Below are 23,127 nucleotides of genomic sequence, written 5' to 3' on the forward strand. Positions count from 1 at the left end.
ATACCTGTTATCTCCTCTCATCAATTGCTTAAAAAGAGTCCACTCAGCTTTCATGCCATCCCAATGATTTTTCATTTGTATTTCTGTATAACGTCTTCCCGTTTTTTCATAGAATGCTTTAATCGTATTTTTCCATCCATCTTTAGATAAATGAGTGTTTGGTCTATTTCTTTTCCTAATCTCTAATTCACATAACTCTATAAATTTGAGATGAGCATCATTATCCCACTTAGCATTAGTTTGTGTTTCAGACATGGTGTAATTGATTTGAAGATGAAATTGATAAGAAAATTTAAAATAACATTAAACTAGTTCAAAGAAAAAATAGAAGGAAAGGGATTCCCAAGCCTATTAGGATTTGATATATCAAAACCTACCACAATTGTAATATGTACTATATATATAAATACTCATTTTTAGCCTCTGACATTATAGGATAACTCAAAAACAAGAAAGCTGAGGTACTGCTAACAAATATGGTGAAGGAAACAGAATGTCATTCTTCATTAAAAGGATGAAGAATTAACAGTAGCTATACACATGAGTTCTCTTCTTCTCAAAATCAAACTATTTCTCCCTTTTGTGAAACTCTTGTGCCACCTTGTAATAACAGTGATAATTCATTCTTTGCTTCTTCTGGGGCTCATCCTGCATCCCCTAATGAGGTCAATTTAAGTCTTTTTTTCCCTTTTTTGAGCTTCTTGTTGTCGTTGTCGTTGTTTCTTGAAAAGAAACTTCTTTTTGCAAAAAAGATTGTGTTTTTATTGTGATGTGGTGGTGTTTTTGTGATAAAGCATGATTCTTTGTAACTATTTTCTAGATTCTGAAAAGGGCACTCTTTTTTGCTAACAAGATTGTTTTTTTAATTGTGATGTGATGGTCTTTTTGTGATAAAGAATTGGTCTTTGTAACTATCTTCTATTATTGGTTTGAGAGTGTTTTTATTTTCACCTGTCTTTTTAACCTTTTCGTTTTTTGCAGTTTAGTGATTCTTGAAAAGACATTACTTTGTGCCTGAAGATTATTCTGGTCTTGAAGGACCTTCTTTGAGTGAGTTATATGAGACAGGTGCAATGCTTAGTAGTCTTGATGGAAAGGTAATGATTATGGCTGGAACAACAGTTGGCGGTGGATGAAGTAGATTACAGTGGATAACGATAATAACCCTGTTTTTACCCAGTAACGGATAATATTTTTCAGGCATCAAACACTGTAAATTAACATTCAATATCCATCTCAAAACATAGAGAACACGCACAGAAAACAGAACACCAATTCGGAAGTTATATTTTCAAAATTGAAATACAAAACAGGAGCAACGGAGAAACCATGTATGAAATCCATTAATAACAAAGAAAAAGGTAGAAGAAGAGCCGGAGGCAGCACAAAAATCAGTATTAAAATGGACAAAACAGAACGAAAACGAAAGAGGAAGAACAAGAACAACTTACTTGATAAAGAGAAGAAGAAGAAGAAGCAGCCGAAACTTTAGGGGTTTATCTTCACTTCAAATTGGAAGAAGAGGAGCCGCTGCCAAGCGTGAGAAGGGAAAAAGGGAAAAATGGTAGAAAGAAATTTTAGGGTTAGGTGGGTAATTTGGGGATTATATAAAAATATTAAAAGCAAAAAGGTAAAAATATGATCAACTTAAAACATCTTATAAGCTAAAAAAAAAAAGCACCCCTACTCCAGCTTTTAACTTTTGGCTTAAAATAAGTTTTTTTTTAAACTTAAAATAAGTTATTTTGAGTATTGCCAAACAGCTAAATAAGTTAAAAACCAGCTTTTAAGTCAGTTTGACCAGCTTTTAAGCTGAGCCAAACAGGCTCTAAGTAAAAATTAATTAAATAGCAAAAAACTCAAAGTTGTATAATCACTAGATGCCTAGGACCTACATTATATTTATATTTAAAATTTATTATAAAATACATTTATATATTAAATTAAACATATAATTAATATATAAAATATATTTATATACATATAAGGTTATTATGGAATTTATTTGATATTTTTTATAAATTAAAAAGACCTACTTAATTATCCGAGACAATTATACACTTGAATAAAAGTTTACAATTTCATTAAAAAAATTATACATTAATTCAATTAGATTAGGTTCAATTAATTTTTCATATTTTTTACACCCCTTTAATATATGTGCATATCAAACCAAAATCATTTTAGTTGACCATCTCTCAAACTTTTTATTTTTGACAGTGATTTTAGTTAGATTCGAGTCCTTCATATTATTATTATTATTAAGTCAAACTTTATAATTCAAATAAGAAAAATACCAATACATAATATTTAATTTGTTTCCAAGTCCAAAATATTAATTAAATATAGTCAAATTACCATTCTTAAACATAATAACAATCAGATTACTAATATTAATTATTTAAATTACTGTTCTTTAAGCATAATAATATCACTATTATTAATTATTTAAAATATAGTGAATGATTATTTCGTATATTTTGGAGTGTTCTAGGATAAAAATTCAAACCAACATTTCTAAGCCTAATTTGGAATATTTTTTATTGTTTTTCTTATTCTATTTATTTCAAAAATATTAAGAAATTACATAATTGAGTGATTATTCTGCTGATTATTATATAACAGGAACATTCATGATGTTGAGACGTTGTCACCGAACTCAAATACACAAATTGGTGATGATTCCTTTGATTTCGTATTTTTATCATTTGCAAAGGATACCTTTTTATATATATCGGGTACGTTTAATTCACTACTTAATTTTGTTCATTTTTTTGCGTGTTAGAAGTGTATAAGTTGCCGACGACGGAGTTTGGTCGGCCTTGCTTTAGAGGTCGCCCGGCGGTGGAGGGTTATGAGGGCAAAATCAATTTTTATTTACTCACTTTTTTTTTTATGTCTAGACGTGATATTAAAATTAATTTTTGCTCATTGTTACAACATCGATTAACGTAAAAAAATTTAAATCGACATTCTTTGTACCAAAGAAAGCCCGTTGATATTCATATCTTGATTCTCATTCATTAATTTTAATTTTTTTTGAATATAACAAATTTACTTCATTTTTGAATTTCTAATTCTGATAAATGTATAGAATAACCAGGGGCGGAGCAAGCCCTTTGTTCGGCGAAATCTTTTCCTATTTATATATGATTAAAATTATTTTTCATCTATATAATAGATGTTAAATTCGTTTCGATTAGTTCGTATATTTAGTTCTTCATATATTGACCTCCTCTCTCGTCAAAAATCCTAGATTGGCCACTAGAAATAGGCATCTCACTCGTACCAAAATAATTTTCTAATGTTTAACGAGTATATGATTTATTAAATTTGATAATTATTTTTGCCTATAGTATAGGTTATAGTAGTATAAAATAAAATAGAGGAAGTTGAATGAGTCGCTCATGTAGCCAATAAGAAATCTCCTTATCACAACTGCCAGCTAACAGTAGGGATTTCATCGGACCACGTCAAGTGGGACCCACTTCCCTCCTAATCGGACGGCGTATATTTTGTTTGCGTAAATTATCTTAGGGCTTTGCTTACACACAAAAATCCCAAACCCATTTAGTAATTTGTATAAGGAAAAAAAAACCCTTTCCAAATTATTCCTTCTTCTGCAATTGTGCAGTTTAAAGCTGCCCTATCTTTTTCTCCTACACAAACCCTTTCTCCTTATCGGCGTTGCCGGCGGCGATCCTTTGTCTCGTCGGATCTCCGACCTATCCACCTTCCCTCTCCTCTCTTTATCATCTATCCTACTAAAAAATCGAAAAAAATTATCTATCGGGAAAAACATCAAAATTTTCTAGGGTTTCAGTATTTTTCTACTTCTATCAATTTCCAGTTCGATAGACGTCGGCTTTTAGAATTTATATATATTCTGAGATTTTGTATCTGCGAATAAAAAGAGGAGAGGGAAGTCAGAAAAATAAAAATCACAAAAAAAATCTGAAAACAGAAAATTATTTTTTTGTTTTTGTGTTGAATTTTGATGGCGCAGGTTCAAGTGCAGCCACAGGGTGCGAATGCTAGTGGTGTCAATCAGTTTGTGACGTCTCTGTACGTGGGTGACCTTGATGTCAATGTGACCGATTCACAGCTGTATGATCTGTTCAATCAGCTAGGACAAGTTGTTTCGGTTAGGGTTTGCAGGGATTTGACTACCCAGAGGTCGCTCGGTTATGGTTATGTCAATTATGGGAACCCACAAGATGGTTCGTTTTCTCATTTGACTTGACTTTGCTCTCGCTTTGTTTTGAAACTGAATTGTCTAATTTCGTAAATGCAACAGATACTGTATTGATAGTTGTTTAAATGGAGCTACTTGTATTCATTATGGCCTACAGCAACTAGTTTGTCATTGAAACATAATTGTTATCACTGTTGTTTTTTGGTGTTCCTTGTATGCCCAGAAATTTGAACTATTTGCTGGCCTGCATTGAACTAATAATTGCAACAACTGGAGTTGTTAATGAAAATGTAAATCATCTTTTTAAATAACTTATGAGGTTACATTGAGGAGCCTAGTATTCACATGATATTATCCTCCAGAAAGATGGTCTCTTTTTTGTTTTTTTTGGGTGTTTTTTGGGAGGGGTACTTTTCTTTTTGAAACTGGTAACATAGGGTCCTTTATTTTATTTTTTAATGTTTAAAGGTAACTTTCTCGATATATCAACAGTCGGCCTCTTCAATAAGATATCTTTTGTTGTATATGTGTGATGTTACAGAACACTATTTGGGAAAATAAACTGCCAGGTATCCTATTGGGAAAATAAACTGCCAGATATCAACAGTCGGCCTCTTCAATAAGATATCTTTTGTTGTATGTGTGTGATGACTTACAGAACACTATTTGGGAAAATAAACTGCCAGGTATCCTATTGTATTGCAACTGCAATTGTGCTGCTTGCAGTGACTCCTTTGGATTAGCAACCTAGAATATATCAGTTAGACAACTGAGAAAGTTACAACCGGCTATTTTTTTGGTTGGTATTTTCAACCTTTTTCTGTAAGATGGAAGTATGAATCCTTGATATTCAATATCCTGTAGTCCTAGATCTTTTTTCTTATTTGAGTACAACTGGACTAGTTTCCAGTATGACCTTACCACCTAATTTTGTGTTGGTGCACTCTTGAGTGCCTGACTGTTCAGTTATTTGATAAGTATGCATATGTGTATGTATGTTCCTGTGCTGATATTCCTTGTGTTGTGGCAAATTTCTGAACATGTGATGCTGTCATGTCAATCACAATTTTCCAGTGGAATGAAGGGTACCTTCTAATCAACAAATCAGTCTCTTAAAGTATTCTGCCTATGCATCTGTTAGTCGTCAACTTTTTCGTGTCCAAAGCACTACAAAATGTTAGTCAGCTTCACTAATAGGCTAAAAAGGACTACCATCACCAGTAGTGGCAAGGAAAAAAAAAGAATGCTTTAGCAAATCATACCTCCTGTTCACATTGAGCTTTTTTTATTGTGTTTCTTCAACACATTTACCCTAATTTTTGTTTGGTGTCTTGTTGACAATTTTAACAATTGTATTCGCAACAGCTGCAAGGGCTTTGGAAGTGCTAAACTTTACTCCTCTCAGTGGAAAGCCCATCAGGATAATGTACTCAAACCGAGACCCAACTGTTCGAAGAAGTGGCACTGCAAACATATTTATTAAGGTCTTTTTTGGGATTTGTAGATATTTTGTCTTGTTTGATGGCTTGGAAGCTTTTTTGCCATATTCTCAACCTACTTCCTTTGCTGTTTTTTTTTCTTTAAGAATTTGGACAAGGCAATTGACCACAAAGCACTGCATGATACCTTTTCTGCATTCGGCAATATTCTGTCTTGTAAGGTAGCTGTGGATTCATCAGGTCAGTCCAAGGGGTATGGGTTTGTGCAGTATGACAGTGAGGATGCTGCCCAAAAAGCTATTGAGAAGCTGAATGGTATGCTGCTGAATGACAAGCAAGTATATGTTGGACCCTTTGTCCGGAAGCAAGAAAGAGATATGGCTGTAGATAAGACAAGATTTACTAATGTCTTTGTGAAAAATTTATCTGAAGCGACATCAGAAGAAGATCTCAAGAAAGCCTTTGATGAATTTGGTGCCATTACTAGCATTGCAATTATGAAGGATGAAGATGGAAAATCTCGGTCCTTTGGATTTGTTAACTTTGAAAATGCTGAAGATGCTGCCAGAGCAGTTGAAGCTTTGAATGGCCACAAATTTGATAACAAAGAATGGTTTGTAGGAAGAGCTCAGAAGAAATCAGAGAGGGAAATGGAATTGAAAAATCGATATGAGCAAAGTGCCAAGGAGGCAGTTGATAAATCACAAGGCTTGAATCTATACATAAAAAATTTAGATGACAGCATTAGTGATGACAAGCTCAAGGAAATGTTCTCTACATATGGTACAATCACTTCATGCAAGGTAAGTTGCCTTTTCTGTTTTTCAAATTTTAAATAAACCTCCAGTTCTCCAATTTGATTGGAAATGTAGAATATATTTTTTTTTGACATTTGCTGTTTATTCAAATAGGTTATGAGAGATCCTAGTGGAGTAAGCAAAGGATCAGGATTTGTTGCATTCTCATCTCCCGAAGAGGCTTCAAGAGCGGTGTGTTACTTCAACTCTTTTAAGTTGGCAGGTAAAAGTCAACTGAACACGGGCAAGGTAGAGCTTTAACTTCTAATTCTTTCCTTTGCAGCTCGCAGAGATGAATGGAAAGATGATTGTTAGCAAACCTCTGTATGTTGCCCTTGCGCAACGCAAGGAAGAGAGAAGAGCAAGGTTACAGGTATTTCTATACATCTTTCTTTGGACTTAAAGAATTGAAAAAAGTGCATGTAGCTTGTCTCTTTTCAATGCTATCTCTTTCTGATTTTGCAAGAGAGCCTTTGCTTATTTGTTGACTTTGTCAATTCCGACTGAATTAGTAACCAAATCTTTTACCATCTTAAAGATTTGTTTTTGCTTAATAATTCGTTGAATTTCTTTTGAGTCTTTAACAACTGAGCGAAGAAAACCAAACAGAGAGAAAGCCTTTGGGGCGTTGTTACAGCGGGTGTCCTGAAGGACCAAAATTGTCATTTATAATAAAAAAAAAGATGATAACTTGATGGTGAATTGAAATCTTTTTATTGTGTAGCTATTCTACCCTCCCATATATCACCGTAGTGACAATATGTTATCTTGCCTCTTTTGCATATAAGCTCTGCTTCATGCTTGCTAGATATATCGATTTAGTAGGCATTTACCAAATTATCTTATTTACTCATAAGTCCCTTACATGGTGATACTAATACATTATTTTTCTTTGTTTGAAAATGTAGGCTCAGTTTTCTCAGATGCGTCCAATTGGAATGGCATCTACAGTTGCACCTAGAATGCCTATGTATCCTCCTGGCGGTCCTGGTCTAGGTCAACAAATATTTTACGGCCAGCCACAACCAGCCATGCTTCCCCCACAAGTAATAAATCGTTGTGGATATCCGGTTTAAATGCTCTCATAACTTTGTACCTTTTGAATCTTGCATGTTTCATTTTCTGCTTGTATTTTCTGATGTTGATGTGTGCTTATCAATTGTTTTGCTAACTAACAAGTTGTCTCAGATCTCAACCACATCCATCAGACTGTGCCAACTTCAAATAAAGAAGAGACAATCTAGGACATAACATCTGAGACTAAAAACAAGTAGTCTCAGATGTTATGTCCTAGATTGACTTTTCTGTATTTGAAGTTGGCACCTTGTCTGATGGGTGTGGTTGAGATTGGAGGATAAGAGTTTAACATTCTTCATTTTATAATGAGAGCTCTCAAGTTCCTCTGTAAATTTTTCTGAAGCACGCGCATATAGTTTTTGATACATTTTGTGTCATGCTGATACTTGACTCTACTCTGTTATATTTTCTGACGTTTGGATATTCCTTGGTATCTTTTGTCATGGATATTTATCGAGTCAGATGTTCAGATGACTGAAAAGTTTTAATGTGAGTAGGAGGCTTATTAGGCGGAGAGTAGATGAGTTGCTGATACATGGTCCTATATTACAACTCAATAGAGGGTGATCTAAAAAGAGTAGGAAGTTAAAGATGAAAAGAGAACATTTCAACATTTCAAATAAATCATAGAATAAAAGAAAATATTATTCTTTTGTTCATTTATCTTGTACTCAAATTGCATTTAACTATTATCTGGCTTTGAGTTAATGAGGATTCGTATGATCAACTGGAACCATATACCCGAGCTAATTTGGAATTTGAGGTGTTGCTGATAAAAATAAATTATTATCATCTACCTTTTTTTTACTTGTCAGGCTGGTTTTGGATATCAGCAGCAGCTTGTACCTGGAATGAGGCCTGGTGGGGGGCCTATGCCGAATTTCTTTATGCCTATGGTTCAGCAAGGGCAGCAAGGTCAACGTCCAGGTGGTCGACGTGGAAGTGCTGTTCCATTGCAGCAAGGACAGCAGCCAGTTCCGCTGATGCAGCAACAGGTTTGTGGCAAATTTGGTTGTCATTTGTATGGTGTGTTTATGGAAGTGCTCAGTGTTTTATTTCATGTCAGATGTTTCCGAGGGGGCGTGGATATCGATATCCTCCAGGACGTGGCCTTCCTGATGTTGGCTTTCTAGGAGTAGGTGGTGGCATGTTCTCTGTCCCATATGATATGGGTGGCATGCCCGTGCGTGATACAGGAATTGCCCAACCAATTCCGGTAGGGGCTTTGGCTACTGCTCTGGCTAATGCTTCTCCAACAGAGCAAAGGACGGTATGATTCTCCTTCTATAAGAGCTAAATCTGATTTCCATGAACATGGAAGGAATTGTCCTTTACTGTTTTCCTGTTCCATCACCATCGTTTTTAGAAAAGTTGCGCCTTTTGACTATTTTCTTGAGGATGGTAACATGTCATATTCCTCAGCGCCTGAATCAGGGCTGATATCTAATATTACAAGTACAAACCCCCGTAATTCTTACAAGGAAGCAAAAATATCTTTTAATGATGTTCTGTATAAAAAAAAAGATCTTTTAATGATGTTGCTTCATCTACAAATTGTTCTTTACACCAAAAATAAAAAAAAAGAGGAATGAGAATATAACATGTTTTACCATCCTCGAGAAATTAGTCAAAAGGTACAACTTTTCTTCAAGCCATTTCATAAGTCTCTTGTTATGTAGTGCTAGATTACTGATGCCACACCTACAAATCTCTTGCTGGAAATGAGAGTCTTCCATTTGACATGATGAAGTCTTTATGTCTCCCTGCTGTCCTCCCGAATTAAGTTCCTCCGCTGATTAATTCTTACCCTTTTTCTTTCACCAAAATGATCCTTTCCCCTAAAGATAAATACTGAGCTTTCCTCTTGGCAATTTCCTTTCACATTTATCAAGTACCCTCTCTCAAATGTCTGCACCTTAGTTCTTATCTCCAAGGAATAATCCCAAATATTCTCTTGGTAGCGATCCTACTTCACAACCCAAAATGCCAGCTAGAATTGGACTTATTTAGATCTTCCGGGATTGGAAACATCGAGCTCTTACTCCAACTAACCTTTTAGCCCCTGCTTTTGTGATATCCGAACTTATTTTTCCTATTAAACTGAAATAGTTTGAAGAGTTTGATAAATTCAAGTTAAGCATGTCAGTGTAGTTATGATTCTACATGTAGATAGGGTTGGTTCCTATAAACTATTATGGGGCAGAAGGTATTTTGCTGGTCTTTCATTTTTTTCTTTAATTGTTCTCCCTTTATTTTCCTTTTGGTTCACCTGAACAGTATGGACTTGAGAAATGCCAAAGCTTAATTGCCAGATGCATATTAATAATACCAGATCATTCCAAATTTGACAAGACATTTATGTCTACCCAATGTTGTGGACGGCGAGAGGCGACAAAAGGCGACAAGGGCCTGCCTCGCCACGCGGCGAGGCGAGCGGCGAGGCGCTTGCCTTTTTGAATAAAGGCGCCAATTAATACCAAAAATTAAAAATATTTAATTGCATATTTTATCCAAAGTCTTAATAGCAATAACACATATTAGCAAATATTCAATTCAAAAACCAATAGAATGTCTAAAACTTTAAAGACCAAACAATTCAAAATACAATAAACCAAAACTTTAAAAGTCTATTCTTCTTCAAAATTATCCAACTCTTGAAGATCAAAATCTTCTACATCATTATATTGCTCTTCATCTTCTTCCTCCTCGTATTCTTCATCAATTAGTGTCCGAGTCCTACTTGAAGATGAACTTAAAGATGTACTTTCTACTCCTTTGCCCTTGTCAAGTACTGTTGATCTTGAAGAAAGTCCCCTAAGATGATAGATACTCTCGTCCGCTCCAATTGCCGTAGCAACACTACCCCAAGTAAGATCATCATCCTCATATACTAGTTCATCATCTTGATCTTCGGGGCATCCAACTAACCATTCGTTGGAATCATCTATGTTATCCAAGCGAATTGGATCAATAAGATCACGAGCATCATAACGGCGTTTCAATGTTCTATTGTACTTAATGTACACTAGATCATTGAGACGCGATAGTGTAAGCCTATTCCTCTTTTTGGAATGAATCTGTGCATAAGTTATTGATATTAACTAGTTGATATTGATAATAATATAATATGAAAAATAGGATATAAATTTTTACTTACGTGTTCAAACACACTCCAATTTCGCTCACATCCAGATGAGCTACAAGTTAGGCTTAACACTTTCATGGCAAACTTTTGCAAGTTTGGTGTTTCACTACCAAATAGTGACCACCATTCAACTATAATAAAATAAATTTAAAGGTTAGTGACTATAAGTAAGTCAAATAATATAAGTAAGAATGTAAGATCTAAATCAACCCACTTACCCGGTGACCTTGTGTCTCTAGCTCTTTTAGCCGGACCACAACCAAATAGTCCATCCGCCATTTTGTACTTAGGAAGCTCAGCGATTAGTGCATCTTGTATTGTTGTATCACGGACCAACTTCTCAACACATGCATAATACTCGGTCCACAAACTCTGTAATAAAGTTCCCTCTTCTTCAGCTTTATAATATAATCCTGGGTTCAAAACATGGCCTGCAGCATGCAAAGGCCGATGGAGTTGTTCTGACCACCTTGCATCAATAATTTGAAACACTTTCTCATAATGCTTCTGAACTCCACGAAAACCATGTGCAATAGCTTCTTTGGCTCTATCCATTGCCTCATAAATATAACCCATTGGTGGTTTTTTCTCCCCATCCACCAAACGAAGCACTTTTGTCAAAGGGCTACAAACTGTAAGTGCCCGAACAACATCATTCCAAAAGTGGATAGAAATAAGAAGATTGGCAACTTCTTTCCCCGAAGTTTCCTTTGCAAATTTGCTTGAATTCCATTCGGTTGAGAGGACTAAAGTTTTCAAGTTTTTTCTTTGAATGTACATAGCTCTCAAAGTTAAGAATGCCGTTGCAAATCTTGTCTTGGCCGGTTTCACCAAATTTCTTTCTTTGGTGAATTTTCTCATCAAGTTTAACAACAATGGCCTTTGACTAATGTAAGAATGGATTCTGATGGCCTTCTTAAAAACTGTTATAGAAAGATTAAATTAAATTAATTAGTAGCTAATAAATTATTGAGTATTGAGTATTGACTATTGACTATAAAGAAACTTAATAAAGTTAAAGGACAGCTTGATTACCGGAAGCATATGGCTTAACCTTGAATATGTCACCAAATATCAAGTTGATGCAATGAGCGGCACATGGAGTCCAATAAATGTGTGGATACGCACCCATTATCATACTTCCCGCTTTGACATTCTCACTAGCATTATCGGTGACAATTTGTACCACTTTTTCCGGTCCAATTCTTTCGATAGTGCTTTCAAATAACTTGTACATTTTGGTGGAATCGGTAGATTCATTGCTAGCATCAACCGAACCAAGAAATACACTACCGATTGGAGAATTCACCAAAATATTGATGATCATTTTGCCATTTCGTGCCGTCCATTTGTCCATCATAATGGAACAACCAAACTTTGTCCATTGCACTTTATGCTCCTCAACAATTTTTTCTACTTTATCCACCTCTTTTTTAAGGTGAGTGACTCTAACTTCATGGAATGTAGGAGGCTTCATTCCGGGGCCATGTTGTCCAACCGCCTCAATAAATTTATCGAATGATTTGTGATTGACGCAATTAAAAGGGAGCCCGGCATCATACATCCAAATTGCAAAAGCACTTACCGCACGCTCTCTTAGAATTTTCTTTGTTTCTTCGATTCCTCCTCCTTTTTCTAAGCCTCCTTTTTGTGTTGATTTTTGTGAAAAATAGAGGTTCAAAGGTCCTTTCGTCACACTCCGTGCGGTGGATGAACCTCCACTAGAAGATATCTTTTGAGTTTTGGAGGGAGGCCTCATTTCCGCATAATCATCCATTTCATCAAGATCATCAATATCAACAAATTCTTCCGGTTGCCTCATTTGAAATTTGGGATTATTAGCTATTTTGTTTTGCATATAAGCCCTTATTTCTTCTCTAATTTCCGACGGACAAGCGACACATACTTTAACATTTTTGAAACCACCCACTAAATGTTGTTTGTGTCGAGTTATTCCACCATTGAAAGTACTCCCACAAAAGTTACAAGTGACCGAATCTTTCGTCGCTCCTTGAGTGCCATAATTCCATCCAATGTCCCTCTTTTTGCTAGCATCCGCCATTGATTATCAAATTCAATTAATTCGCTGTTAAGAAATATTGGAATAAATAATTAGGAAAAGAATTTTTAAAAAAAAATTAACACTTGTTACACTTACACAAAGCAGTAAGCAGTAAACACTGCCTGAGTCCTGACTGCTGCTTACCAAAATAAAAAAAAAATGAACAGAAAAAATAAGAAGAAGAAGAAGTGAGAAAACATTACCTGAAAACCTGAAAACAGAGAGTGAGAGTCGCGAGGTCGCCGGCGAGGGAGAAGAGACGCGACAGCGAGGGAGAGCGAGGGAGCAGAGACGTGACAGCGAGGGACAGCGAGGGAGCAGCGACGCGATGGAGGAGAAGAGAAAAGTCAATCGAGAGAGAGAGAGAGAGAGAGAGAGAGAGTCGCGAGTTTCAGAATTTTTCGTAAGTAAAAAAAAAAACCCTAATTTTGACTAATATTATTAAGTCAAAATTTTTTTAATCAAAAAGGCGGCGCCTTTCGCTCGCCATTTCAGCGCCATCGATCGCCAGGGGCTCGCCTTTTTCTCCTCGCCTCGCCTCGCCAGAGAATGGCGAGCCACCCTCGCCTCGCCTCGCCTCTCGCCTTTGGCGACGAGGCGAGCGCCTTTCACAACACTGTGTCTACCAAGCAACACATACTATGGAAGGCATTCTTTTTTTAAAAACAGCATTCATTTTATTTTAGGAAAATGATGTCAGATTTCTGGATGAATTTTCCTGATGCTGCCTTCTCTGTCTCTTCCCTTTTATTTTAAATATATATAAACCTATAAAGAAGAGGTGTATCCAGTCCTATGTAACTTGTTCTCAACGTCTAAATGCCAACTGAAAAATATAGATGTTAAAGTTGAAACTGGTGAGTTTTGATCATGCTTTACTTTCCGCTTTGGATAATTGCTGTGGTTTGTCTGCAGATGCTAGGTGAAAATCTGTACCCCTTGGTCGAACAGCTTGAACCAGAAACAGCAGCGAAGGTAACTGGCATGCTTTTGGAGATGGATCAGACAGAGGTATTGCACTTGCTTGAGTCTCCTGAGGCTCTGAAAGCCAAGGTTGCAGAGGCGATGGATGTTCTGAGGAATGTTCCTCAGCAGCAGGCCAGTAATGCTGCTGATCAGTTGGCTTCATTGTCACTAAATGATGGTCTGGTTTCTTGAGTTCTTACGATATCCCATGCTCGTCGCCATCAATTATTTTTTCTTTTCTAGTGTGATTTTAATTCTGGATTTTCTTCACCCAGAAAATCTGATTTCTTTTAAAAGACATTCTTAGACTATCAGATATTGTTGGGTTGCATTTTGGTTCAGTTTGGAATTTGTTGGACATCCAACTTGGTTTATCAGAACCTTTGCGCTGGTATTGTTAATTATGGTTTTTCTAGTTTATTCTGGATATTATTTGGCTGTATTTGTTTGGTAACGTAACTCCTTTCTTTACAAAGTCCTCAAGTGTAGGGGTGGGTTTTTGGTTGCATGTTTTGAAACTGTTTTTCGACAGATGTCTCGTGGATGTTGAAGTGCATTGGTCCCGTTTATTAAAAATAAAGTGAATACTACACATTCGTGTTCCATTGTCCGCTACTGACAGTAATACCTACTATTAATGACCTTTTGATCTACATACAGATTTCTATGTCAATCAATGCATTGCCAGTAAACACACGCTTGGAGAAAAAGATTGAGATACGTTGTCTATTCAACTGTTCGCATTCTCTTCTCCAGTGAAGTTTACTTAAACTAAAAGGTTTTGGAAAAGGAGTAATAATTTTGAATCTTAAAGGTTTACTTCTTCTCTTGCATACAATTGTAAAGTGCTCCAAAAAAAGATATAGACAAACTAGACTCAGCTGAAATTGAATCCACTAATTATGTCAGCACCAAGTTAAAAGAGTACATATTCACAAGTAGTAAATATTACTGATAGAGAAACTGCTCAGAACTAATACAAATTGGTTTCTCTACTTCTGAGAAGCAAAATAATAATAATCCATTTTGCAATTTGTTCAGCCTAACCTTACCCCTTACCCCTTATTGAGCAGCTGAGGATCATGTCTGGTACAAACTTCAAGCATCTTGCATAATACCACGCCTGTGTCTTAGTCCTATATCAGCAACCTCCTCGACATCCCCATTCAGTAGAGGGATCTCGCCCTCTCCACCCACCTCTGCTTCATTATGCCTTTGAAGTACCTCTTCCCCAAAATTATGAAGTCTTCGACCAATCAAATAACGGTCATCGCGTATAGAATTGTGGAGATTGGTGAACCATACGTGGAAACGCTTTGCACAAAAACAGAAGAGACTGAAACCAAGGCACCCAATCCAAGCATACCGGTAAACGGCAGAGTTCACAAGCAAAGGGTAACCAAGTATTGGGAACACACCCCTGGCCAAAACGTATGGAACACACAACGCTGTAAGGAGCTTCATGATGATAGGAAGGACTATCTCCCGAAGCACCCAAAAGCCTTGCAACCTAGAGAAACCATTCTCCCTCACCCTCTCAAATTTCAGTCGCCAGCTCTCATCGACCAGTGGCATCATATGATCTAGCATAACCTGTTTAGCACAAGTCAAGTTAAGAAATCAGTAGACTAGATATAGATATGCCAATGTGAAGTAACTAATGTGTATTATACACAAAGGGATACTTGGGCGCCAAATGACATCCAAGTTAGTGAACTGCATGGATTGTTAAAATGTTCCACAAGAAAAAAATCTTGTTATTGCTTCTGGGAGGTATGATTTTGTTCAAACAGCTGTGATCTTAAACATGGAGTAATACTTCAAAAGAGCAATATGCAGAAATCGTAGGGGGAAAAGATGCAGATCAACCATGATTTACAGCCCCACCACCAAATGTGTGCTTCAAATGAGCAATATGCAGAAATCATAGGGGGAAAGATGAGATCAACCATGAATTAAGAGCCCCACTGCCAAACGTTTTTTTGAAAAGGCTACAACTTTTAACAAAAAGGGAAGGAAATGTTCTAGACAAAAAGCATGTAACATCCAAAGATTCAAACCTCCACGTCAATGTTATAAACAGGTAAAACTAAAAGCTCATAATAATGTAAATAAACTGTAAGGCACTTACCAGCCTGGTCCAGATCTTTAGAAAGATTAGTCCTAAAGCCCAATCTTGATAAAGAAGGAAGACTGGACTTTCATCAATGGGGACTCGCATTGGCACAATGACCAGAAGTTCAAAAAGCAGTCCAATTAACACAGGAATAATAAATATCTGGAAAGAGAATCAACAAACAAATTAACAGTACGGAAAAAAAAATTAAGGTGCAAGCACTGAATCAAAATGAAAGGTGTCATTACCCATATTGACAACAGTGCAGAACTCTTAAGAACAATGACACACCATTTCCATATTTGGTTCATCAAAGCTGCAACCCTCCTAGTTCTAACTTGATCGATTGAGTACCTCGCTCCAGCAATGGCAGTCCAAATTGCATAACTTCCAATTACAAATGCATACAAATCTGAGAAGTAAAAGCAACAAAAGGTCAGTGTTTTTATTGTGAGGTGAACAGAAACCAACTTGAGCTAGGTTGACAGCAATACCATTGCACTTAATTCCATGAGTTATTGGAAGCAATGGGAGGGAATTGAAGAGTGCACGTCCAAGTGAAATCGGTACGATGATGAGGGCAGAATTAAAAAGTAGGAGAGTCATCCACGCCACAACAAGCAACAGCACAATACGGAGCACAAAGGCATACCTGCTAAATATGTTTCCAAACAACATAAGACTCTTGCTAAAGCTTTTTTGAGGTGAACTAAGAGTATCACCAATTTATGACTTAAAAACTAGATCCTACAGAAACAAGCAAGACAAGAACTATGACCACTGCATTGTAACAGCAACTTTGTCCAACGAACAAAATTAACAAGCAACGGGAACATACGGGGTGGAGGTGGGGGTCCAAATGAAAGAAAGAAAATGAAGAACACGCACTAAAGATTGGACATTTTTTTCATTTAGAAGTACCACCCCAACTCTGACAAATAGCGAGACCCAAAACGGAACACTAAGTTTACAAAACATACCCAGTGTAATTCCACAAGTGGGTTCGGAAGGGTGAGTGTACCCACACCTTGCCCCTACCTCATGGAGGTAGAGAGGCTGTTTCCAGAAGGACATCAGCTCAAGTAACATAAATCTAAACGAATTTTAAAAATAATACAGAAGTAATAACAGTGTGCGACCTCCCAAACAGAATGGATCTGACAATTAAGTGAAAAAACACAAATGGAACAAGTAGCTGAAGAACTGGACATTTAGTCAAACTGTGATTTATGCTTAATAATGGAGAAGATACTACAATAATCCCTTAGTGGAACTGACTGCACAATCTACACATCAGTGATGAGATAGCTAAATACCAATCCACAACGGACACTAGTCCTACATATAATAGCCAATATACCATGAGAGACCGAATTGTACCTCTCAAAAAACAACAAAAAAAAAGTATTCCATGAAGACTGCCCATTCATAAGCTTATCTAGGTTTTTTTAAAAAAGCTAGAAGGCTTTTAAAAATTAATTTTGCGTTTCACACATTTGGGAAGAGGCTAAATTAGTACTACTTCCATTCTAATATATATTTCTGATCTGTGAAGCCAAAATGTTTTGAACTGTTAAGTATGATTTATTCTATACAACTCCCATTAAGAATACAAAACTCATTTAGCTATTCACATATTAAACTTTGATATGACGTTTTATCAATCAAGCTAAGAACCATCCTTTAACATTTCCCTCAACGACTATTATAATAAGCATGGAGCATTGTTCAACTTACTCGGGATCCGCCTGTTCTTCATTGTCATAGTCTTCTACGAAGTTGGAACTAGCTGCTGCATGCCTAGCTCTGTTATCGGGAGCAAACCCTACCAAGGCCCGATCTGGTACACCATGCGGAGCTTGAAACCTGTCCTGCCTTCCTTGGTCACCATTTCCATTCTCTTGTCTACCATTATCCTCAGGTCGGGGCAGTAAGAAATCAGTTAGACCAAGAGACCAGCCCACTGCAGTAAACCAATATCGGAGCAGAGATTTGATTGTTGTACGCAACTTAAAATGCTCAATTGCAAAGGGAATACAGATTTGGAAGAGAAGCATGTCAGCAGGTATTTCAGTAAATGGATCAGATACACTGCACAAAGAGTAACACTTCATTAAGTTTACCAAAGGGATGAAAGCTCAAAGCTTGAATCCACATACCACATACATATTGAAACCAAAATCACAAGGAACAGAGCAGGAAACAATCTTACGAGATATCAAGTGGGAAAATGGATGGAGCCATTCGCATGGCAAGTTTGACAGGCAGATACACGAGCATCACTATTAAGCTTCCATAGACTGCAACTGACAAAAGAACTCGACGAGCATGCTTATGTACAGGATCATCAATCAAATCACGGAACGGGTTGTAGTTGGGATCTGCTGGATCGCGAAGAAAGTAAAGCACCCCATTACGCAAGACCTACAAAAAGAATTGTGGTAAATTAGTAAAAGAAAACAATTCGCAAAATAGAGATGGGAAACAGAACAAGTCTAATGAAGATTTTACCCCTCGAAGAAGGCTAACAAAGATACTTATTTGTAGCATGTAGACAATCCCTACAACCCAATGAACTAATGAGCTCGCCAATGGAGATACTGAAAAAAATTCCACTCTTTGCGTGATCGACTTCCCAAACATTCTAATGGTGCAAACATCCAGCCACCATCCACACATCAAAGGGAAAACACCAAGTTCGATAACAAGGAGGAAAGCAACCTTAATCATAGTCATCAGATGCCTCATAGCTGCTACAAATTGTCTAAGGAGGGAGGGGATGGTTTCTGCAATGGAAGCGATACCATAGAATCTTCCCAACGTCAAAGGCTCTCCCCTGGTGTACCGGATTAAAGCTACAATCCCAAGGTAAAAAAAGACTAGAGAAAATATAAACATGTAGCCAACAGCAAGAGTTGTAACATCCGAAAGTCTGGAGGTTCCAACAGATGACCCTTTCAAAAGATCAGTCGACACTGTTGTGCTGAGATTGTTTGCTGCCTCACTCAATTCAGTGGCATTTGCTTTCAACATTTCAGTGACTTGACCAAGTAAACTGCTCTCTTCATTAGCAGTGGGAGTTAAATTCGCAACAGCAGTCCATGCACTCTTCAAAGTAATATTGGCCAAGGAAAGTGCTGTTTCAGTAAGTGGCATAACAGTTGATAATACTGGATTGCTTGCAGAGGACAAAATCCAAGACAAATAATAGAGTATAATTCGTCCTAATGAAAAGGGAACAAAGATCACAACTCCAAGAAATATCATATTACTGGCAAGAACCTGCACAGAAGGCAAACCACCATATATTAGTTAACTTCTCATGTTAAGTTTGCAGACAACAGAATCAGAGAAATGGAAGTACACATCAGGAAAAATATGGTCTTCTGCAGAGCTTAGAGAGTACAAAAATATATGTAATGACTGCAAGAGAAAGGTGGCGAGTGAAAGCAAGAACGTACGGTAAATGCATTTTCAACCAGATGAAAAACAGGACCCTGCATGCCAACAAGCTCATCAAAAGGTACATCCTCTGCACCATCTGCATCATCTAAACCATCAAACATCTGTTCAACATGAGCCTCAAGCCGTGCTGCCTGCATCTCCCAACGAGCGGCAACATTTTCAGCGTTTCTCCGGATTAACTGACCAGCTCCAGCAATTCCTTGCGCACCATTAGCATCTTCCTCATTTGCATCAGCAGCAAAATTTCTGTTTGCAGGAGCAACAGGTCTTCTTGGAGCACGGGCTGCATTTCTGTCCCCATCATCTTCCCTGTCAGCTTCCTGGCCCCCAAGTTCGCGCAAATGTCTGAAGTAATCCCTCAATGAAGTTGCCCCAAGGAAGATGAAAACAATGCTAGCAGAGAGCAGAAATCCATGCAGACAGTCGGTAAGAATGATGGTCGTGGATAAGTGACCCAAGAATAGTCTATGAGCTTCTCCAAAACTTCTAACAAAAGCCAACCGCCATATCCAGAATGTAATGAACGGTATTATGAGCAGCCATACAGAGAGAACAAAGCTAAGACGTAGGAAAAATTGCAGGACATGGCAGGCTTTCATTGCCATCCCAACCACGAATTCTTGAAAAGGGAGCCTAGCCGGAGCGTTCTCAGCATAAACTGGCGAAAATGAGAATGCATGTTTGCATACCTACGTTATAATAAAAAAATTAGTGAGATTCCACCAATAGAGGGATCACCCTAGCTGATATCAGAAAACAACACACTTTCAATGATAGCTATGTGCTGCAATATCCAACCACAATCTATTGTAAGAATCATCTATGGTCAATCTTCAAAGAAAAAGAATCATTTATGGTCAGTTTTACATCTAAATGATTCTTTATTTATTTTTTGATAATTGTAACTTCCATTTAAGTGAGTCTTTAATACACATTTCCAAAAGTCATACAGTTATACATTTCTCATATTGATTTAATAAGAATAATTAAAAAATTCAAATCACAACTTCACTTGAGGAGTACAAACCACAAAGCAAATCTATGCCTCAATCCCAAATCAGACCCGCTGCTAGAATCATCATTATCGATTTCAGTCCATATAGACCCATTTTATTCAATATCCAATAATTTGACGTCATCTAATCCTAAAAATTCTTTATAGTTTCTATATGAACTTCTAATAGACTATCAATGTTGGATTTAATGTAAACATACCATCAAGACTAAGCTTCACGCCCAATTAGTTCTTACATAAGTATAATACATGAGTAGTAGACTGTACTAAATGAATGAGCTTACAATCTATAGACTGGAAGAAAAATTGTCTTCTTCTTTAGCTTCTTTTTTTTTTTTTGACAACGAGGGAAACCCGCAGCTGCTACCCTTTTGGGTGCGCACAGAGTAAAACCCCGCTCCTATGCAATAGCTCGCAAACCACATAGGAGAGGTAACCCGCACTAGGCAAGCCTGGTGCGACGAGCTCGACGGGTCTTAGACCTCCAACATGAAAGTCCCAAGCTCAAACCAGTGGACCACCCGGAAGGGTGTCTTTTTCTTTAGCTAAACGGGATAAGAGAAGCAAGAAAACTATAAGTGTGTCAATGATGTGACAATTTTGCATCAAGAAGAGCTTACAAAATTGATAAGAGGATTTCTACTTTCAAGGAGGTTAAGAAGAACAAGCAATAGCTTCAATTATGATTGAAAAACATGTCATAAAGTTAAGAATCCTTTGGTAGGCCTTGAGTGAGTAATATATTGAGACTTAAACTAGAAAAGAAAGATTAACAATACCCACTCCATTTTCAATACCCACTGAAGCTTAAATAAAAGAGTCGAGTTTGATACAAGAAAACTTGGCATAAAACAAGAAATATGGGGAGGGATTAAGCAAATGAAGAACGAACCTCGCATTGGCGAGCGTTACTGTGATTAAGCCATTGAAGTAAACAATCCTGGTGAACATACTTAATACTACCACTGCAAGCACAAGGATACCGGAGAGGATTATCGGCTTCACCAGGGTTCCGACAGATCCGACAAACATCCTCTTCTTCTTCGTCGTCATCGAACCTGCTGGCCAATGAATTCAAATCTTTACGTGTCACCTGGTCCGTAGACAACCCTGAGGAAGAAGTTGCAGACGGCGATGAAGACGAATTGATCGCATCGGCGGAGGAGCGTTCCGCCGGAGAAGTTCCACCACCGCCACCATCGTTCGACGCCGGCACCGCCGTTGCGATCTCCATCAACGATTGATTTGATTTGTATCTCCTAGGGTTTTTCTTGAAATCGTGACGATGCGATGGAGCTGTGGTTTGGTCCAACGAAAGGATCAACAAAATCGTGGACCAAGGACGTCGGTTTATCTTTTATTATTCCCATTTTATCCCTCAAAATTTGTTATTTATACGCGTCTCTTTTTTTTTTCCAATAATATTTATTCCGTTTTATTTTATCTAATATATAAATAACTCTTCAAAAGTTCATTTTAGACTTTTTTTTCTCATAATAGTCTTAATATAAAATGACGATATATTTTTTGTATTTTTTAAAAAAGAATATGTTAAAATATGAAGTAATATAAAACGAAAAAAATATATATTTTAAATATTTTTCTTATAAGTTTTTAGTTGATAAAAACGACCATTTCTTAGTCGGCGAGGAGTTTGACATTAGATATGGCGTTGGAAAGGTGAACTGTGGGACCCTATTTAATGCATATTTAATATTAGATTTTTTTGATTAATTTAAACGTGGATTTCTAGAAACAAGCTGGAATATTCAATAAAAAATTATAAAGCAAAGGAACACGTATGTAAAAATCTGTTTTAATTTGTTTGAAAAAAAGTTGAATAATATTATTTTTACTATTATACAAATGTTATTATTATATGTGACGGTCACAAATATTTAAAAACATATAGTTGCAAGAATACTATTATTATATAATATAGGGAAAATCCACAAGTATCCTCTGAACCTATGCCAAAATCTCAGAGACACACTTAAACTATATTAAGGTCCTATTACCTCCTAAATTTATTTTATTAATAATTTTCTACTCCTTTTCAGCCTACGTGGCACTATCTTGTGGGCTCAAGTTGGTTGACTTTTTTTTTTCAAGGTGCCACGTAGGCTGAAAAGGAGTAGAAAATTACTTATAGAATAAGTTCAGAGGGTAATAGGACCTTAGTATAGTATAAGTGTCTCTGGAATTTCGGATATAGATTGAGGGGGTACTTGTGCATTTTCCCTATAATATATATTTAACCATTGTTGAACCCAAAATTGATAAAAGTAAATTCTCATTTTACTTGTCATTTCAATATATCAAGAAGATATATTTTTTTATGTTTTACTAGTAACAATAAATACTATTCTTCATTTATCATTATTAAATATCCAATACTAAATATTAATTAGTAAGATATCGATATTAATAATCATTTATTTAGAGATATGTCAAGTTAAACAATAACAAATAAAGATGAACAAAAGAAATAAATAAACTGATGCATTTTGAAATTATTAAATTTGAGAAGTTCTGCTTTATCTTTTTTTCTTTAAAACTCCAGACAGCGATAGAGAACGAATATAATATATGAGAGTTTTCTAAAAAAATATATTTACAGTTTATTATTAACAGTAATAAATGAGGACTGTTAATTATTCAAAAAAATTAAAATTCGGGTCCCTCTTTTGATCTTCATTGGGCCAAAACTTTGGGCTGCATCCCGCAATCTAAACAGGCCATAACTTTGTCTGTCTAATTTTGGGCCCAATTATACTTAACTTATGGTCTATTTTCATTGTAGTACAAATTCTACTCTACCAAACTAAGATTTGCTTGGATTGGATATTT

General features: G+C 36.5%; 3 protein-coding genes across 4 annotated transcripts; 1 reads left to right on the top strand and 2 right to left on the bottom strand.

Moving 5' to 3' along the window:
- The first annotated feature begins 3,593 nt into the window (after window positions 1–3,593).
- LOC107031441 (polyadenylate-binding protein 8-like) lies at window positions 3,594–14,140 on the top strand. Its single transcript, XM_015232828.2, has 9 exons — window positions 3,594–4,220; window positions 5,561–5,679; window positions 5,781–6,437; window positions 6,546–6,623; window positions 6,715–6,804; window positions 7,340–7,477; window positions 8,324–8,503; window positions 8,575–8,778; window positions 13,631–14,140. Exons 1-9 carry the CDS (start codon window positions 3,998–4,000, stop codon window positions 13,871–13,873), a joined length of 1,932 nt encoding a protein of 643 aa, XP_015088314.1. The 5' UTR covers window positions 3,594–3,997; the 3' UTR covers window positions 13,874–14,140.
- LOC107031435 lies at window positions 9,979–12,549 on the bottom strand. Its single transcript, XM_015232815.2, has 4 exons — window positions 11,689–12,549; window positions 10,872–11,576; window positions 10,666–10,784; window positions 9,979–10,585 (listed from the first exon to the last, which is right to left on the bottom strand). Exons 1-4 carry the CDS (start codon window positions 12,509–12,511, stop codon window positions 10,136–10,138), a joined length of 2,097 nt encoding a protein of 698 aa, XP_015088301.2. The 5' UTR covers window positions 12,512–12,549; the 3' UTR covers window positions 9,979–10,135.
- A 404-nt stretch (window positions 14,141–14,544) lies between the features above and the next one.
- On the bottom strand, window positions 14,545–21,636 carry LOC107002825 (probable E3 ubiquitin ligase SUD1). Of its 2 annotated transcripts, none has more exons than XM_015201003.2 (9): window positions 21,170–21,636; window positions 19,259–19,951; window positions 18,309–19,079; window positions 18,010–18,221; window positions 17,535–17,888; window positions 16,292–16,449; window positions 16,046–16,209; window positions 15,813–15,959; window positions 14,545–15,274 (listed from the first exon to the last, which is right to left on the bottom strand). In XM_015201003.2, the coding sequence occupies exons 1-9, from the start codon at window positions 21,509–21,511 to the stop codon at window positions 14,780–14,782; spliced, it is 3,336 nt and encodes a 1,111-aa protein (XP_015056489.1). In that variant the 5' UTR covers window positions 21,512–21,636; the 3' UTR covers window positions 14,545–14,779. The 2 variants fall into 2 exon arrangements, with proteins under 2 accessions (XP_015056489.1, XP_015056488.1); XM_015201002.2 differs by having other exon boundaries at window positions 16,292–16,452; window positions 21,170–21,635.
- Between the last annotated feature and the right edge of the window lie 1,491 nt (window positions 21,637–23,127).

This window comes from Solanum pennellii, chromosome 1, assembly GCF_001406875.1.
Source record: "Solanum pennellii chromosome 1, SPENNV200".
Classification (NCBI taxonomy): Eukaryota; Viridiplantae; Streptophyta; class Magnoliopsida; order Solanales; family Solanaceae; genus Solanum; species Solanum pennellii.